Source organism: Epinephelus moara, chromosome 23, assembly GCF_006386435.1.
Source record: "Epinephelus moara isolate mb chromosome 23, YSFRI_EMoa_1.0, whole genome shotgun sequence".
In the NCBI taxonomy this organism is placed as follows: domain Eukaryota; kingdom Metazoa; phylum Chordata; class Actinopteri; order Perciformes; family Serranidae; genus Epinephelus; species Epinephelus moara.
The window spans coordinates 32,831,735-32,851,483 of NC_065528.1; the positions used below are offsets into that span (position 1 = coordinate 32,831,735).

Sequence of the window (19,749 nt, forward strand, 5' to 3'; positions counted from 1 at the left end):
TGGATCACTACGGACGAGCAGTATGGAGATATTTTGTGCTTTCAATTATGTGTTTTTGGATGTTTGAATCTGGGGCGCCGTCAGCCTCCATTAGGTGGAGTTGTGTTGCTACCTCCTCTCCCCTTGGATCTCTGCAAGTGATGTGAGGACTCTAAAACTTCACCTGAGCCTCCCTCGGCATATGGGTGAGTAGATAATGGCTGAATTTTCATTTCTGGCTGCACTATCCCTTTAAGGTCAAAAGCTGTCTCACAGCTCAAATGTCTCGGAGTGTCCAAATGGTTGGACGGTGCTCCTTTAATTCATTCACTGTAAAACTGCACGAAACAAAAATAAAACACTGATCTTAAAATGTTAAAAGCATGTTTCATCTTTAACTTCATGTCTTTTGGTTAAATTGGATTAAAGGCCTCTGCACACTGACTGTTTCTTTCGATTCATTTTTTAATCTGTCCTCCCAAAAATGGTGGTGCTCTAGTGAGTTTGTGTCAGCAGGATGGTGTGTAAAATAAACAAGCGTGTGTTCATGGTGATGAAGGAACGTGTGTGTCTCACTGTGTGTTTTTGACAACAGTGGAGGAAGATGATACATCAGCCTGTCGATACAAACATTTATTTATTGTCGACTTCAGGACTTATTATTTTTCTCTATTTTAAAAACTTCATGCTGTCGTTCCACTGTACAGAAACAAGAAAGACACACGGTGCTGCTGGTGTTCAAATATAAACTTCAAGTAACCTTTATTCAAACATGTTTCCAGAACGTTTAAGAAAAAGTCTCTTTAATAATCTTTAGAGTCTGAAAATCAGAATCTCTTCAAGGTGCAAATATGAACAGGAACTCCTCGACAGAACCTTCTCTGGTTTTATCCCTCGTCCTCCTGAAGCTTCATCTCTGGTGATAATGTTTAATTAGAGTCTTTACTGACGCTCGTCCTGTCTATTCCTGCCTGCCCTGAAATCCCTTCTTTTCCTGTCTCTCATGACTTTCTCTCTGTTTCAAGAGACACGTGTGGAGGTGGAGAGTCAGAACAAACTGCTGTCAGATAACGAGCCCTAATCCTCACATCACACACACATTCTGCCGTTAGTGTGTTTGAGTGTCGGCACTTCAGTGACCTCACCTTCCTCCGGTCTTGAAGATGAGGTCGGCGTTGGGAGCGCCTTTCGGGTGCTGGTAGCGAGGCCGGCGCTCCCGGTTGGTGTTGGCCGGAGCCGGGCGCTGAGCGAGGGACTGCATCATCTCTGTAACACACACACACAAAACACACACATTAGATGTGTGAATAGATGTCAGAGGTGACGGACACTGAAACCTCCAACACAGAACATTATGGTGTGTTCAGGTGCATCAAAAGGTGTAAAAGGTAATGTGGTGTGCTCAGCAATGCCAATGAGGTATCATGGTACATTCAGATAAACTGTGGTGTGTTTAGGTGCATCATGTCAGTGCTATGGTGCATTCAGGAACATTTAAAATGCATAATGATGTGTTCAGGGACATAACGTGTGTATTAGGTCATACTATGATGCATTCAGGAACATTTAAAAGACGTTATGATGCATTCAACAACAGTGTTAATTCTGTCAAGTGAAACTATGATGAAAAATATTCTGACAACATTTTCTGCACGACAAAAAAAAGACCAGGACTGAGGACCAATGTAAAACCAAGAACCGTGACCACGTTAAAAACATTTTCATCAACAAATTAAAATAAAACAAAGTCAAATTAACTGATTATTTAAATTCAAAGCCGATTTAACGATCATCTCCATCTGCAGAGACAATCACTGCAGCTCCTGGTCAGTGAGAATTAACCGAGCCTAACGGTTTCTCACACAGAGTTACAATCTATGTGGCGTTAACTGAGGACAGGGCTGTTTTGTGCAGGTCAGTGAACGCAGCACAGGTGGGCTTCTCCTTCTTTCCTTCAGCAGCAGTCTAAGTCGTGGGGTGGGAATCCCCAGAGGCACCACGATACGATATTATCACAGTATGATGTTGATGCGATTTTAAACAACAAAGTCATTATTTCAACAAAGTTAAGACCTTTTTTTCATCGCACTGGTGGAACTGGTGTTCCACAGAATCCCAACCAAACCCAGTATAAAGTTTTGAGCTGCAGTGACGGCAGTGAAGCGACAACGAGGAAATAAAGCTGCTTTTTTCTTATCAGCATCAACAGTGGGGTCAGGAGTTTAAAGAGCCTTAAAAGAAGTGAAACAACGCAGAACGACACTCCCTGATATCGTGATAAAGGTCAGTTTTTGTTGTCTTTGAGGTGATTATCCTGTTGGTCAACTTTCTGTTAAAGGAATAGTTCACCCAAAAACATCCTATCTATCCCTCACGTCCCCGGGGCTGATGGAAATCTGTAACTATCACTGGACAAACATCTTCAACCTGTGAAGGAATCTGCTGTGCAACAAACTGCTTCATGGGTAACAATTGTTTATCAATTGTTTAGTGAAAATAGTTGTGATGCTCAGATAACACTGCAGAGGAATTTTCAGAAAGTTGTTTTGGACATTTTCTAAACTTTACTTCCTGTCTTTTGTTCAGTGTCTGTTTGCACTGGTATGGTTTCATTTTCATAACCTTCTCAGGGACGCAGCTACTGTGTACAGTTAATAATTGTTTTTGAGTGAACAGTGACAGTTAAAGTGTGTAACCATAGTTACCCTGGTAGTCCTCCTGCTCCTGCCTCTCGTTGATGTCCAGGGTGAGTTTCTTCATCCTCATGCGCTCCTCCTGCTCCGCCTGCTGCTGGTTGAAGTGGTTGGCTGCCAGGTGGGAGGACAGCGGCACGTTCAGGATCTTATACTGTCGGACAGAGACACACACACACACACACAAAGGTTCATGGATCAGCTGAGAACATTATCTGCAGATTAATCAGTCATTACAATCTGATGCGACCCTCACAGTCTGTCTCACTCTTCTCTGTTCCTGTGTTTCCTGTTTCTCTACTGACTGAAAGACAAAGACGTATTTCCGAAAAAATAATGTTGATTTCTTTCCTGAAGAACTACGACGGCACATCAGGGCCAGTGAAGGAGGTGGAAATGAAAATACTGAGCAAGAGGAGGGGGAAATAAACCTCTGATACTTTCTGAGATTTATGAAGTCACAAATTTACCAGCTTCCTGCCAGAAAGTCGACTGACACAGTGTAAAGAGTGACCAACGCAGGGAGGAGGTCACGGTGGATGAATGAGTGAAGTACAGGACTTTCACCCAGGATGCCAGTGTGTGTGTCCTGTGTGACTTCACACTGACTCATTATTTCCAGATTTTAGGACGTATGAAGCTGAATTCACACTTCAGCAGAACAGCTGAACAAACCCGTTCGTGTAAAGCTCGTATTTCAACGTTGCCAGGGCGCCTGAGAATGACGTCCACTCAGTAACATCCTGGACTTTTATTTTGGAACTATTTTAACCATAACACGTTTTGATCGGACGTTCAACATCTCAATATTTGGTGGGATTTTCAGTTTACTGCCAGCGTCTCTGGTGTGATTCGTTTTTCTCGTAAATTTGTGACTTTAATTCCAGAAATTATTCTATTTTTTTCTTACACATTTGTGACTTTAGTCTCAGAGAGAATGCACATTTTCTCATATTATCTTGTGACAGAATTTCTGAGAATACACGTGTAAATTTGTGACACTGATATCAGAGCGCATGGAAGGTTTTTTTCCGTATACATTCGCGACTTTATTTTAGAGAATATTTGAGAATTTTACTTGTAAATTTACGACTTTAATCTAAAAAATTATCATGTTTTTCTTTGGTATATTACCTACGATGACCCTAATTTGATGTCATAGCAGATAAAATAATAAGTCAACCGTGTTTTTAAGCACCGCTGAAATCTCAGAGTCAGACGAGACGATCAGTAATGTGCGAGGTATCAATCTTCTCATCCGTCTTTCCACCAGAGTGACCAGAGTGCATCTCACACACACACACACACACACACATGCACACGCACACACAAACACACACAGGATGCTTTCATTCACCACTGACGCAGTGTGTGTTTACAGAAGTCATTTCCATCCACACACTCCTCACCTACAAAGATTTTCTGTGTCCTCGACAAACTTTCATATTTTCAGATGTAGTTTTTTTTCTGCTGGTGTGTGTGTGTGTGTGTGTGTGTGTGTGTCTGGCTGCTGTCCTCTAAAACACACTGAATGCTCCATTAAACCTTGGAGTCCTAGACACACCCTGCTGCAGCACGAGAACCAGTCACTGGCCTCAAACCACACATTCCACCGCTCTCTCTCTCTCTCTCTCTCTCTCTCTCTCTCTCTCTCTCTCTCTCTCTCTCTCTCTCTCTCTCTCTCTCTCACACACACACACACACACACACACCAGAGTCAATATTATTGCTGGGCTCAGTCAGACTGAGGAGAGTGTGTGTGTGTGTGTGCGGACAGTGAAAGTGTGTCAGTGCTCTCAGATGTTGAGTCGTCGACACACAGTTCATCAAACACTTAATAACTTTAGTTTCTTTTGCAGTTTCAGATTATTAAAAAATACAAAACTGTTTCAGGTTAAAAGCAGAACTACAGACTAACGACATCTCGTCCTCTTTGAGGACAGCAGAATGTGTTAGGAGGGACGGAGATCTTCCTCGGGACGCCATCGGGACAAACGGACACAGTAAACTCACTACGGACATGTCAGAGGACGCAGACTGTTGTTTACTGATAATGTTACACTGTGGACAACAAATCTGTGATGACATCAGCAGCAGGAGAAGAGCTGGTTAACATTAGCAGCTGGTTGATGTTAGCAGCTAGTTGATGTTAGCTGTTAGCAGCTAGTTGATGTTAGCTGTTAGCCGGTGGCCGCAACTAACATCTGAGGGAGGTTAGATTGAGTTACATTATGATGCCTTCATGCTCTATTCAGTAAAAATGAGTTCTGGGCAAAGGTAAATTAAAACATTCTCATGATGTGTTCAGTGTCATCTTGTAAAATGGATTTTTGAACTGTAACTGTTGTCCTGTATGTGTTAGTGTTTGGGCGCTCCTCACCTGCTGCTTGTTGCCTTTGCGTGTCAGCATGACGAACTGCATGGTGTCGGAGATGTCCGACTCCGCCTCCCCGATGCACGGCTCTCTGGAGCCGCCTTTCTTCAGCTGACTCTTCAGCTGCAGAGGAATGGCCACGTCCAGCTGGTGCACCTTCACCGTCTCACCGCTGCGCTGCTGCAGAGGACAAAACACCCGTCAGAGTCGACCTGGGTGCTTCTATTTGCTTTTCTTTCATGGTTTTGTTTATTAGGGCATCAGGGTATACAGGGTACACATGAATCAATCGTCCAGTGTCCGAGTTTGTAATAACTGTCGAGGTTCACAGACAAAACACTTGTTATTTTTCTGGTCACTCGTTGCTTTTAAAGATTATTTTTTTTGGGCTTTTTGCCTTTAATATACAGGACAGTGTGAAATGGGGAGACAGAGAGGGTGGGGGGACGACATGCAGCAAAGGGTTGCAAGCCGGAGTCGAACTCGCGACCGCTGCAGCCGGGCATCGCCTCTATACATGGGGCGCCGGCACTATCCACTAAGCTACCGACGCCCCCTGGTCACTCATTGTCAGCTATACATTGCAGAAATCAGCCTAGCGGCTAGCGGAGACGTCCTCTCCTCATAGTTACACAATTTATATTTATTATTGATAGTTTCTCTGATTCACCGTTGGTTTAAGTCACTGCGTCTCCTGACAGAACAGTACAGTTGAATTTCAGCCTGCTTTAACCTTTTTTTAGACTGAAACAGAGCAGCTGATGTTACTTTAATGAGAAGTTAGCGGAGTGAGATGCTCGTCTAAGCAAGTGCACCCTGTTTTATTTCCTAACAGCATTGTTTACATATGGCACGTTCTTCGTCTGTTGACCTGTGTTGGCTCCGACATCAATAATAATTCCACTCAGCTGATTTATTCCCAAGTAATTAACGTTATTCTTATCGTCTTTCTCTCGGCTGCTCGTTGTCAGCCTGCTGCTGTTTGATGGTGACACAGACCTTCAAAATAAAAGTGTATCCTAAAGATGACAATATGGATTGATGTTTTCACTTTCAACACTTTCACTGTTTTCACCATCGATGACACTGGATCATTGAATCGATATGTTGATCCAGATCGTTGGGTTGTTACACTCCTGTGCTCTGCTGCTCTGTATCCTCAGACAGAGTTCAGAGCTCTGGCGTTAACAGAGTGTGGTGCTCTGAATAACTGAACGGTGCATTTCAACAGCCCTCAAATTAACAAACAGTCCAGTTTCTGCCACAGTGCTTGAAAATTAGCTATGAGTGTGTTATCGACATAACTTTAACTTTAACTGTGATCATCTGTCGTCATTATTGTCCAGCCCTTTATTAAGAAATGCTTAAATGTGGCTTCAGCAGTGAGTTTACAGGACGTCGTACCTGCAGGTTCTCCAGCATCATCTTATCCAGAGCCTGAATGAAGTCCTCGTCCTCAGCACACGCCACGTGCTTCAGTCCTCCGCCGCGGATGGTGACCTCCTACACACACACACACACACACACACACACACACACACACACATACAGGTCGTTACATTAAAACTGAAACCAGGGTTTGTTCTTAAACATTTCTGATCAGCAGCTCTTCTTATTGATCTCACATTGTTCTCCTCGTCAGTCTCGTTTTCTTTGTTGGAGTCAGTCAGGTAGTCCGTGTTCTCCTCCTCCTCTTCCTCTCTCTCCTCTTCTTCGTTCTCTGACCCTTCCTGTGGAAAAACAGTAACAGCTCATTAACTGACTGGATTCAGCCCATAAGAGTGATCAATACATGACTGATGATGCAGGATATCATAAACCAACATGTTTCATTCAAGCTTCTGACAGAAGCCAGTATAAGTTCTCCACCTGTGATATGAGGAAGACTTCTGTCTGATTAATGAAGCATGAATACAGATCACGCTGCACCAAACAAACACCAGCAGGTAAAAATCTTCACGTGCGGCAACATTTGTGCTGAAAAGGTTAAAAAAAGTTTTTAAAAAACCCAGAGCTTGGTTCAGATCCTGGACTGAGGTGTTGGGAGCAGAGTCAACTTTGTCAACCAAAGCTAACTTCAGGTAACTGTTTACTTGCAGGTGCGTCACCCTCAGCAACACACAAGTGGCGACACCAGGTCTGAGCCCTCCCCCCTCTCGGCACCTCAACATCCGAGGGGCGCAAACATACAAACACCTGGGCGTGCACGTGGACAGGTCGGTGAAGCTCAGACCGCTTACACTTTTCTCTGCATCACTCTAAAACAGTTTCATCTCGTCGTGAATCTTTGGTCTGAACTGGGATTTTAACAAAGACTCAAAAACCAGCTGAGCAACAACCAGGATGAAGTTTTGGCCAATGAGGTCATCATCATAACAAAAGGACTCACATCCTCTTCCTGTTCATTCATTTCACTCTCGTTGCCCGACTGCTCCTCGGTCTCAGCGCCACCCTCCTCGTCGTCATCCCCGTCGTCGTCTTCCTCGTCGAGCACCTCCCCTTCGCTCATGGCACTGGAGCGACCGTCCTTTTCCATGGCCAGACCTTCGCCAACACACACAGTACGACAGAAATGAATCTCTAACACACAGAATATTAAAGTGACACAGAAACAGGTGGCGATGACAGATGACATCATAAATACCTCAGAGCCGACCCGACCTGCAGAGCAACTTCACTCAAACAAAAGCTTCAGTTATAAATAGAGAAAATATTCAGGAGGGAATCATTGTTTCATGAGTGCTTCATTAGTGTGTCCCACCTGGATGATGACAAGTGACCAATTAAAGAGCCCATTAGTGTAATTGTGATGACAAGTGAAGAAGAAGTGAAGTGAGGTGGGCGGAGCTGCAGATCAGGTCCTGTGTGACGGAGGAATGTCTGATCCTGGATAAAGTATGAAAGCTTCAACAATGACTCCACTGTGAGCTCAAGGGGCCTCCGTCAGCCTCATCAATCACTCTCACATACAGTCTAAGTACATTTAGTTATGCAATGACCTGAAATACAGGCAAACAGGAGCGGATACAAAGTATATATATGTAAAAATACAGAGGCAGCAGATCGCTCTGTGTTCCTACTGGTCAACGTGACGGCTGTGACGGGAGAAGTCGTGAAGGACAAAAAGAAAATCAAACATGCTAGACTTTCTGTTGGGACGTCGTGAGGCACAGACCAAACAATGGACAAACAAGTTAGCTACGGTTAGCTAGCAGCTAACTGCTACCATGGTGGACAACTTTACAGCTCTGTACATTTGGTCCGTCCAAAAAGTCACGGCTCTGGATGTAGATTTCTCCATGTTGTTACCGGCTTCTTCTTCTCTTACACATTTAATGCTATTGGACTTCCGGGTCAAAGCCCGGGGCGGAAACTGTGGAGCATGCTCAGAGCGCCTCGGCCAGTTTGGGTCTGATTGACTGTATACATGCAGGAGTCACATGATCTGGGTGTGTTAGTCCCACTGTGACAAATTCACTGCAGGACCATTTCACTCACACCGACATGTTTACAGGGATTTTAAAAGTCCGGTTTAAGTCGCACTAACATGTTTACGTGTATTTTAAAAGTCTGACACAATAAATCCATTTCCTCTGTCGTCATGGAAACAGACTGAGTGAGTTATAATGAACCTTAATGAAACCTTAGTAGGTTAAAGTATAAAGTTCTACATTTTCTCGCCTCTGTCAAAGCTCACATTTCGAGTGCTTTAATTTTGGTGACAGCTGCACTTCATGCTTTCATCATCTCTGGAGAAACATCTGGAGACATGACAGAAGCTGGCGTTTGTACCGCTAAATGACCAGGGCTGCGACTAACAGTTATTTTCACAATCAATTCACCTGACTATTATTTTCTTAAATCATCATTGCATCAATAAAATGTCACAGAACAATGAAAAATTTTCCAGAGCCCAAGATAGCGTCTGCAAATTGCTTGTTTTGTGGGACCGGCAGTCCAACAGAGTTCACAGAGATAAATGATTATCAGTGAGCAGCTGAAGTTAACATTCCTGTCAAACGATGAGAATTATGTTTGGTGATGAGGAGAAAACTATTTGGGTGAGCCGCCTTAATTTAACTCGCCATTCATTTTATTTCCTAATTATCATTCCTGAAGCCTCTGCACTGACTGAGCCCTTCGATGAGGGCATGTGTCAGGTATGTGTGTGTGTTTCTATGAACTGGAACCTGTCTGACAGATAAGGCACAGCGAGGAGTGACGCGGCAGGAATGCTGCTCAGCCGGGACGACAGAGAGCGCCTCGACCAGCGACACCGGCTGCTACTTTAACACTCTCACATACCGGATACGGACATACGTCTCGATTACAAACACCTTCAGACATGCTCCTACCTAGTTTGACGAGCACCTCCCTCTCCAGGTCAGCGACCTGTTTGGTGGCCTCCTCCAGGGAGCAGCTGAGCCTCATCTTGGGCCGCAGCAGCTCTAGGGTGTCGCTGATCATGTAGTCGATGTCGATGGGGAACGGGTGGTCTTTGGTCCAAACATCGATGCTCTTCTTCCACCAGATGTAACGCTGCAGACACACACAACATCGTCTCATTTATTTACCCTTATTTCACCAGAGAGCTGCTTGTAATTCATCCTCCAGGTTGTATATGTTGCAAATTCATCTACCTGCCTGAAGCCAGTTTCTACTTACCACCTTATGAATTGTTTCATTTATTAGAAGTTATCACATAATGACAAAGACTAAAGTTAACGTCATGTTTAATCTGTCACCCGATTCTCACGTGCACTTCAGCTCAGAAACTTTGTCTTATCGCCACCCTTTACTCACAAACGATCGGTACAGAACGTATGAAGCTCTCTACAGAGATGAGAAGGAAGTGAGATGGCTCACTCCTAAACTACTTCCACCATCTGCTCCACAAAAAAGTGATGTGTTTAATTGATTCACTGGCCCTGGGGAGTCGGTCAATCCTTATTTTTGAGCCCTGGAGAATGAACGAGGAAGTGATTTTTTTGGACGCAGAGACAGCGACAGACTATTTATTTTTTATTTAGCCTTTATTTATCCAGGAAATGTCCCATTGAGATACAAGATCTCTTCTTCCAGGGAGTCCTGGCCACTATCACTGTCAGTCTTATCCTTTAAAAAAGATCTGGATGAAATCATGTGAGAGGACACAGAGGAATAAAGACAGGGACTGGAGGTGCGTTGCGAGCAAACGTACCTGAAAGTAGATGAGGAAACAGTCCAGCTTCCTCTTGCTGGAGCCTCGGTCAAAGTACTGGCCGCAGGTGTCGAGCAGCGTGCACACCAGGCGGATGCGGAACAGGTGCTCTGGAGGGTCCAGCACGCTGGGGCTGCCGTCCTGATTGATCCCGAAGGAGATGAAGGAGAAGAGGGTGCGGAAGATGACGGCTGACTCCACCATGCGGTAGTTGTAGAGCTCGCCCAGGAACTTGGCGCTGCTGATCCGCCGCTGGTTGAACTTGGGCTGGTTGACCTGAGGACGGACAGCGAAGGAGGTAGTATTCAGATACTATGTTGAAGTAAAAGTAGCCAGTCAAAACTTAAAATACTCCTGCATTCAAATCTGAATCAGAAATACGAAGGATCTGTCTGCATGTTTGAAAAGCTTTTACTTTTTACTTTAAATGTCTCTGTTTCAGATGTAGAAACATCGGCAGAGCTGGTTGAACCGGCGCTGGTTCTGGTATCAGTTGCGGGGCAGATTTGAGACAAATGTTTTGAACATGTTGTCAGGACCTGAGCTGTGGATTCAACCACGTGAAACAGTCTGAAGTGTTGTGTAAAACAACATGACTTCAGACTGAGGATGAAGCCAGACGACATTCTCACGTGTCCTGCAACATGTAACAGTGTTCTTCACACTGATCACTGTAACAACACGGACTTCCTCATCACTTAGCCCGTCAAAACTGTCAGTGAAGATTAACACCTGGCTTTGTCTGTCTGTCATCGTGTGTTACATCACCATTCTATCAGCAGTGGAGAAATAAACCTGTCACATCTGTTTATCTTTAGTCAGTAAATAACACAACTATTACCTCCATCCCCAGCCGGATGTCCTCCAGCACTCCGTCCACCACGTGGATGCCCACGTCCTCCTGGTAGGCCACCAGGCCGGCCAGCAGGTTGGCCACACAGTGGATGCTGTTGTACTTGACGTTCCAGATGTTGACCATGCAGCAGATGAGGTAGCTCTTCACCTCGGGGTCCTGCCAGGGCAGCTTACGCATCTGCCTCAGCACCTTCTCCGTGGTGACCTTGGACAGGTCCTTGTAGAGCAGCTTGCGGATGTACTCCTGCAGCGGGGGCCTCTTCTTCTTCACTGTCTTCTCCATGGGCGGCGGGTTGCAGTAGTAGTATGCGTTCTCCACCATCGTCACGTAGCGGGCGTCCAGATGCTGCGCCTGCTTTTTACGCATCATTTGCTCCTGGAACGCAGATGAGAAAACATCAGGCTAAAGTCTCAGAATGACCAATACTGGACAATATAACGATTAATAACAGATTTTCAGGAAGCTGCAGAAACTGTTGGACACAAGGGCCCCAATTCCACTGTAGGAAAGGTGTAAAGAGACGCCTTCAGACGCTGTTCCACCATTTGGCAAACACTTGAGTTTGTTTTATTTGAGCTGGTGACAGACCTGAAAACTAACTGAAACCTTTAAAAACTGGACAAACAAAACATAACGAGTATTTTGTGAAAACAGTGAACTGACCAGCAGGACGCTGGTCCGCAGGTGAGAGTCGGGGGATCTGAAGAGGAAGCGGCCGCAGGTCTCCAGCAGTGTGCACGCCATCTCGATATGGTGATGGGTGAAATCAGACAGCAGCATCTGTTGGGACACAAACACATTTAATATAACTATCTTCCTCACATTGATCAGCTCAGAGATAACAGACAGATTTATTTCACCCACCTTGAGACACTGAAGCGTGTCGGTTTTTGAGAACATCTTGAACTTGGCCAGTTCCCCGATAAATCTGACTGTTTTGTTTTTGGTCTCGATGTTGATCTGGTCCTTCTTCCGAATCTACAGCACACACACATTCACACATTACCAAAAGGAAATTTGTAACTCAGAATATTGTCATAGAAAAACTTCCTGCTTGAGCTTTTATTGATGTATTAGTTTCAGAGCCACCTGCTGCAGTGAATCGTCACAGTAAAACTCTGAATATGATTCAAAAACAAGACGTACATGAAACCTGAAGTCTCCCTTCAGCATGGAGCAGAGATCTTCAGCCACGTCTGACATGCAGGGATGAAGAGTCGCCACCAGGCGAGAATAGAAGGGCAGAAGATCCAACCTGCAGGAGGAGGAAGAGTCAGCGCTCATCTTCAGACTATAAACTATGACGTTAGCACCCCCTGGTGGTCTTTAAAGGTAGACTATGAGGCCAGCAACAGTCTGCAGTTTCCTTATTGACAATAAAACTCAACTCAGTGAACGTGTCTCCTAAAAGGTGTCATGTGTGTGTCTACAGTCTGATATCATCAGTGAGACACACTGTGTGACTGGCCGACATGTTCCTTCATCACCATGAACACACACCGTCCTGCTGACACAAACTCACTAGAGCACCACAAAATAAAATAAAACAGAAGTGGCGTGGGGCTTTTTTCTGATCTGAGCTGAAGTTTTTTCCAACTCTAAAAATACATTTTCTACATTTATTTGGCAACTGTTTTTAGATGTAGAATTTATAGTTATAGTTATAATAAAAAGTAAGTAATTAAAGCAGCTGTTTGGTCCTGAGCAAACACCTTTCACACACTCATTGATCCGCTGTTTATTAGTGCACCTTTATGAATAACTCAAAGTTATAATCTCCACACACATGATCCATCAGATGTACGGTATAAGGTGTGTGCAGCTTTACCTCTGCCTGGGGACAGTGAAGAGCGCTCGGACCAGCTTCCTCCTGTTAGACTTGGTGTTCATGTTCATGCAGAAGTCCATGGCGGCCTGTGGGAGTCGACACAGAGCTCAGACATTTTTACATAATAAATTCTTAACCTGTCAGCAACCTGTCGACACTCATCTGTTACTTCAAGAGTATCATTTGGTTTATATAAAGTCATCTAAACACGAAGTAGGCATTTACTCGTCCCAACAATGGACACTGCCTTAAATGTAAGACATCTTGTTTGTGTCTCCTCACCTTGTCTATGAGGTCTCTGTTGACACAGTTGGGCAGCTGCTGGATGAAGGCGTCCACGATCAGCTTCAGGTGGGACCCTGTGTTCGCCTCTTCATCCTCTTGTTCTATGAGAATAAAGGGTCATAAAATCAGGGCTGTTCTGATGACTCAGGAAAGATTCAGTCATTTCTCCGTTCTCAGCCGAGGTAGACTTCACAGCGCTGCGACACATTAATTCATTTTTACAGATTCTGTTGTTTGAATTCGGGTTCAATGATTTGGAAAAAACATCTAACTGCTGTTACTGTACTATGTTTCATTGTTACCACGTTAAAGTCACCGTCACATCTCTGAGTGTTTACCTTGCTCATCCAGCAGCTTCTTGGCCAGTTCTTCGTTCTCTGCCTCATCTGGTCCCTCCAGTTCCAGAGGTTCGTCTGTGATGTCCAGAGCCTCCAGCTCCAGCTCCAGCTCCTCTGTGGTGCTGGCCAAGTCCTTCCCCTCTCTGCCGTCTGAACCAAACAGCAACAGTCAGAACAAACCTCTGAGTGAAACTCTTTCCTCATCTGTCTGTGTCCTTTATATCACATATACCTTTGCCGTCCTCCTTGTCTTTGCCCTGGCCACTCTTCTCGTTGTCTTTGAAGAGGATGGCAGGGACGAACGCCTTCAGGTCCACCAAGTTCTCATAGAAGTTTCGAGCGTCTTCGTCCTCCCAGATCCCTCCTTCCAGGTCGTACTCTCCAGGCTTACCAGGAGTGAAGATGTCAATGCCGGGGCCGTGCTCTGAGAGAGCAGAAACAAGACGACGTTACATACATAAAAACAAATGTCATACTTTAAAGACCACATTCAATGTATCTATGATTCTCATAAAGAGAGGAGACGTACCCTCCTGCACCGTCTTGTCCTGAGGAAGCTCTGGCATGTTCTCATCCAGCAGATCGGCCAGAGACTGAGTGTTGGCCAGCAGCTTCTGGTAGGAAGTGGCAAACTCTTCATACTGCTTGTGTCTGTCCTCACTCAGCTCCCCTTTGGAATGTAGGATACGCCTGGAGAGGAAGAAGAGAAGATGTCAGGAGGTCTCATTGTGGTAAAGAACAAAAAGTGACCATGGAGCTGAAAGCGTTAACGTCACCTGTTCTGCCTCTCGGTGTTCTGCAGCTCCCGGTGGTCCTTCTTCAGGTGTTTGGTGAGAGAGGTGAAGTACTCCCTCAGAAGGTTCTGGAAGGGCTGCTGTTTCTCCGTGCTGATGATCTCGCTCGGAGGGAAGCTCAGGCCGAACTTCTCAGCTGCCAGTTTCACCTTTCGGGGCAGCAGACCGGCGATGTCGTCCCCACAGTGCTTACAGAAGCTGATCACCACCGACACGTGTGTGTGCGTCTCCCTGTCGGTCCCGATAATGTTCTTCAGCTGCTCGTAAATGAGCGAGAGCCCCTCTTTGTCCGTGAACAGGCCGACGATGGTGAGCTCAGCTATGAAGCGCAGGTCTGTACGCAGCTTGCTCACGTTGGGCGCCTTGTCCTCCTTCCTTGCTTCAAAGTGCTTCTTCCACGCCTGGAGGAGTAACGGAGCGAACTCGGCGTAGCGCTGGTGGAAGAGGGAGCACAGGTGGACGGCGCAGCCCACGTCAGAGATCTTCAGCTTGGCCTCCACCACGGAGCTCACGGCCTCGCCGATGTACTTGCTGAGGTTCAGCGAGGCGAAGTCATTGGAGAGCGAGTCTCGCTGCTGTTCGGTGAGCGTGCGCAGCTTCTTCACGAAGGCGGTGTTCTTTTTAAGGCTGGAGTCCAGTCGGCTGAAGAAGGCCTCCTCGGGGCGACCCTCCTGGGCGTTCTGGTTCTTACTGCGGAGGTCCTTCCTGCACTGATGGCGTTCCCAGGCCTCCTGGTGCAGCTGATGCCCCTCCTCCTTTTCCCTGCAGACGTGAAAGGAAATGGAGAAAGATACATGATGAAGACCACAGTAAAAGAGACGATAACTACTCTGGGTTTGGCTTTCTGAATGGTTGCAGGAAACATAATGCAACAGTAAATACATCACTTCCTTTTCGGGCCTTTTCTGACAAGGGGTACATCCTGATATCAACGTGCTGTTCAATACTGAACGGTAATTTTCAGGTACAGAAAATATTTCGGACTGTAGGATTTCCACGCAGCAGAAAACAGAAGGGAGTAATTTATCAATAAAAATGGGATCAGTTGGACGGAGATAAATACCGTGACATTTGGATTTCTTCTTTTCTTATGACATTTTTCACTATTGAACTATGAGACAACTTTGTGAGACGATAACAGGCGTCACCAGCGTGAGTCCAAGCAAACAATCTCCATGGAAACTTTTCTTGCTGTGAAATCTCTTTCATCGCAATAAATGTTTTTTTCTAAACTAAGGAAATCTTTTAAGGGATTCTGTGCAACTGTGCAGGTCCCCTAGCTAAGGAGAAATTAAGCCTTAAGTGTCATACTTCAGGAGAAAACTTTGCTTGTTTTGTGCAACTGGTCCCAGATCTTTCCCTGCCATTGTAAACGTCATTGTTGCATCTGCTCTTCCCTCAGAGACTTTGTTCTGCTCTGCCCGTGTCTGTCTCCAACTTTAGCAGCAGCTGGTTTGACCACAGAGATGCCAGTGACAGCGGGTTTGACCGCAGTCTTTTTCACGGTCAGCCAAGCCGGATCAAATCCTCCTGAGCAGCGTCTGATGTTTCTGCGTCACGCTAACCGTCACTCAAGTCTCCGTGGTCAAAGCAGCTGCAGCTAAAATTGGAGCGCTCCTGTATTGATCTGTAAACGCATTGAAACGACCTCGGATACTCAAATGACTACGTTTTCAAAACAAGGCGTTAACACAGTGTGAAAAGCCTTCAGATATGGAAACAAGATTATATTGTTATATTATTATTTATTTAAACAAAAATATGGTGCATTTTTATGTTGCACCTAAATCCACAGCGTCATCAATATTATCATCAGCTAACTTGACTTACTTGAGGAGAGCTGCCTCCTCCTCACGTTGTCTCTTGGACTCCTCCTCCTGTAGCTTCCTCTCCTGCTCCTCCTGCTGTCTCTTCTCCTCCTCCTCTTTCTTCTTCTGCTCCTCCTCCGCTTTCTGTTTCTCCTCCTCTTTCTTTCTCCGCTCCTTTTCCTCCTTCTTCTTCTTCTCCTCCTCCAGACGCTTCCTCTTCTCCTCCTTGCCGCCGTCTTTTTTCCCGCTCATCTTGGCCTCGTCCTTTGCTTTGTCCCGGGCGGACGCTGGTCGTCTGTCACCGTCTCTGTCCTTCTCTTTGTCCTTGTTGCTGAAGCTGCAAACGTCTTTCTCGTCCATGTTTACTGAGCGCTTGCGTTCAGCAGGCATACTGAGGGGAGACGATGAGAACAAAAGTTATTTCTGAGTCCAGATTCTTTAAAGACTCTTCGAATCATCTGTATGAATAAATATTTCATCTGTTCAACAACAGAAAACATAATTAACCCTCTTCCTAATTATCCTAATTCAGATAAAGATGGTGGACAGAGATGCCTCATGTTAGTCTCCTTGTTTAACAACATCAACACAATTTTTAAACTTTAATATCAGTTTTATTGGTTAACACAGATGTTTCTTTCAATACTGTTTTCTTTCCAAAATTACTCACAAATATTACTGATGTTAGAATATTTAGACATCTGTTAAAATCAAGCACAGCTACGTTAATGAAACTAATTCAGAGATGGTTTAAAAATCTTTTTAGTGCAGCAGATGAATTTTTAAATTTTTTTAAATCTTTTTTAATCTGAAAATATCTTCACAATTAAATGATGTTAAACGACTTCCTGTATATTTTCAGATCAGCGGGTATTTGTTTTTCAGAGAGAAAAAGGAAGGATGTGACTAAATATGTAAGAGAGGCAAATGAGAGGCACAAACCTGGAACGATCTGTGTGTGTGACATGAAGTAAAATTTTATAGTCTAGTATTCTCACTTTGTATTTATATATAATTTTCTATGTGTACTTTTCTTTGTGTTTTTCCTTGTCCAGCACTTTGTGATCTCCAGTTTTGAAGTTCTAATATAAATAACTGTTATTATTATTTAGTTTAAATTTCTTGATGACTCCCTGGAGGGGGAGAATGTAACTAAGTACATTAACATATGATATACTTCTCCTTCTCCTCCATCTCAAAGGTAAATCTCGTACTTTTTACCACATCACATTTGTCTGACAGCTGTAGTTTCTTCCTGTCCACTGAAAACCATGTACCTCCCTGATGAGATACATGTAAAACACATACGCATATACATACGTATGTGGTCCTGTACAGAGGCAGGTTTTAAGTAGAGATGTACCGATACCACTTTTTCCTTCCCGATACCGATTCCGATCCCTGAACCTTAGGTATCTGCCGATACCGAGTACCGATCCGATACCAGCGCATAAAATAAAAATGGATGAGATATGAACTGTTGTATGTCTCAACTCCTAAAACTCTATGTAAAATATTAAGAAATAAATACATAATAGTAGAATGAATGCCATAAAACTTTTTTTATTATTATTATTATTATTATTATTATCCAGTGTTGACACAGATCAAGACACAGGTTAAAGTGCAGCCACACAATCTGGTAAAAAAGACATTTTAAAGGCTACAGTAGAATGCTTTTTAAACTCCGCTCCGTTTCGTTTGCCTGTAGCGTGCGTATGCGTAATGACGTGAGGCATTACGTGGTATCAGATTGGTCATAGGCTGTACTCGCCGATACCCGATACCGCATTTTAGGCAGTATCGGAGGCATTTCCGATACTGGTATCGGTACAACTCTAGTTTTAAGTAGGAATATGGTTGATAGAGTGAGCTAGATCAGTCTACATCTTACCAACAGGTGAGTGCAGGTATAAAGTAAAAAGACAGCATTAGATTCAGTGACAGGTGTAAAGATTGGGAACTTTCACACAGAAGAGCTGGACTCATTTTGACGACAAAAAATACAAGGATGGAAAAATGATATTAGATAACATCGCTGTGGCAATAAGGACGTCGCAATTTCAACTTTAAGACTTTTTTTTTTTTTTACTTTTAAGGCCTCATATTTATATATTTAAATTACAGTGAAGACATCTTAAGACTTTTAAAGGACCTGCAGACACATGATGATCTCACAGAATATGATGCATTGCTGAGGATGAAGCTGCCCAACAGATAGATATGTACAGCAGGAAATGACACATGTACAGCAGCAGGAATATTTATCAATCACATCACAAAGAACAGGAAAACATTTAACTGCAACATACCGACTTTCACTTTAACTACTTTAGGTGCATGTTGTTGACACCAGCTTTTATTCAGTAAAGTTTTGACTGCAGGACTTTACTTGTAGAGGAGCATTTCCACACTGCGGTGACAGTAGTTTTACTGCAGAGTAGGATGTGAATACTTCTTCCACCGCTGCGGATACTACAGTGTACACATGCAGTATGTGCATTTAAATGTTTAAGACAGAGACTCGTTAAAAGTAGCATTCAAACAAGTCACCCACAGTCTGATCCTCCAGCCGCTCATACACACCCACACAGCAGCGCCGCTGCAGACAGCCTCCGTTAGCCGCCTAGCCTAGCTGTGTTAGCTTGGTTAGCACGTTAGCTCTCTTTTATATCAGTGAAACGGACGACAAATCGGTTTAATGTTAGCTGTTAAGAAGACAGTCCGCTTCGTGGCCATATTGAAACGCTGTCACGTTTTCAATGTGAACATAAATTAATAACGGAAGCAGAGTTAGCATTAGCACAGCTAGCGCCGTTAGCCACCTGACTGCACGCACAGAAACGGATGTAAACAAACGTTTTGACAGCGTTAAACTGACAGCTAGTGTGTGTTAACGCCTCACAGCGACATCTTCAAATCATGTTCACCATAAATACACATTTAGCTGCTCTAACTTCCGTGTAAATATCACTGAAACATGGAAGTGTTTACCTGCTAGTTGTAGCATAACAAACATCGGTCATTACCGTCGGTTTCCGTGTGAACGGCGGAAGGACCCCTCATGTTGGCGCCACTGATTCTGCCTGACTGAAAATACAGTCATTCATTTCTGGGTGTGAGAAGAAGCCACCATTTTTCGACGAAACTTTTTTCTTACGCCAAAAGCACTCCATACCTTTGGTTGAGAAACATTTTCAATACAGAACCTTTACTTGTAGGACAATTATTTTATTGTAATAATGATGTTTGTATATGAGAAAAGATGTGAATTCTTCTCTGCCACTGACAACATGCACCAGTAGCAGCAGTAGTTGTACTTTGGGCTTTTATAGCAAAATCGTGGGATGTAACTTTAACTGAATGGCTGTTACAAACCAAACTGAAGCTGAAATGTAATTAAATTAGAATTTAAAGGGTTTAAACTAAAGTGGAGCCTCAGTGAGGTCGTGTTACAGCAGCTCTCAGACTCTCCTCCTCAGGACACGACAAATATTTTAAACACTCTCTTTTCCCAAATCCTTCATTCATCTGAAAGTTGCTGCCACACTGAGAGAGAGTGTGTGTGTGTGTGTGTGTGTGTGAGAACAAGGG

The 19,749-nt window shown here is 44.2% G+C and overlaps 1 protein-coding gene across 8 annotated transcripts in view; it reads right to left on the reverse strand.

The window, feature by feature from the left end:
• upf2 (UPF2 regulator of nonsense mediated mRNA decay) overlaps window positions 1–19,235 on the reverse strand; it is a 24,091-nt gene extending 4,856 nt beyond the window's left edge. For 4 of the 8 annotated variants that reach the window (XM_050036155.1, XM_050036154.1, XM_050036149.1 and 1 more), the window contains exons 1-20: window positions 19,150–19,235; window positions 16,178–16,546; window positions 14,330–15,109; window positions 14,083–14,243; window positions 13,786–13,977; window positions 13,554–13,703; window positions 13,213–13,316; window positions 12,931–13,016; window positions 12,249–12,357; window positions 11,967–12,080; window positions 11,766–11,882; window positions 11,088–11,477; window positions 10,247–10,522; window positions 9,402–9,585; window positions 7,436–7,590; window positions 6,672–6,776; window positions 6,451–6,549; window positions 5,053–5,226; window positions 2,685–2,826; window positions 1,125–1,245 (exon numbers count right to left, since the gene is read on the reverse strand). In XM_050036155.1, the coding sequence (XP_049892112.1) occupies window positions 1,125–1,245; window positions 2,685–2,826; window positions 5,053–5,226; window positions 6,451–6,549; window positions 6,672–6,776; window positions 7,436–7,590; window positions 9,402–9,585; window positions 10,247–10,522; window positions 11,088–11,477; window positions 11,766–11,882; window positions 11,967–12,080; window positions 12,249–12,357; window positions 12,931–13,016; window positions 13,213–13,316; window positions 13,554–13,703; window positions 13,786–13,977; window positions 14,083–14,243; window positions 14,330–15,109; window positions 16,178–16,546; window positions 19,150–19,181 (3,860 nt within the window). In that variant the 5' untranslated portion in view covers window positions 19,182–19,235. The other 4 variants (XM_050036150.1, XM_050036152.1, XM_050036157.1 and 1 more) reach the window with 4 other exon arrangements.
• Between the last annotated feature and the right edge of the window lie 514 nt (window positions 19,236–19,749).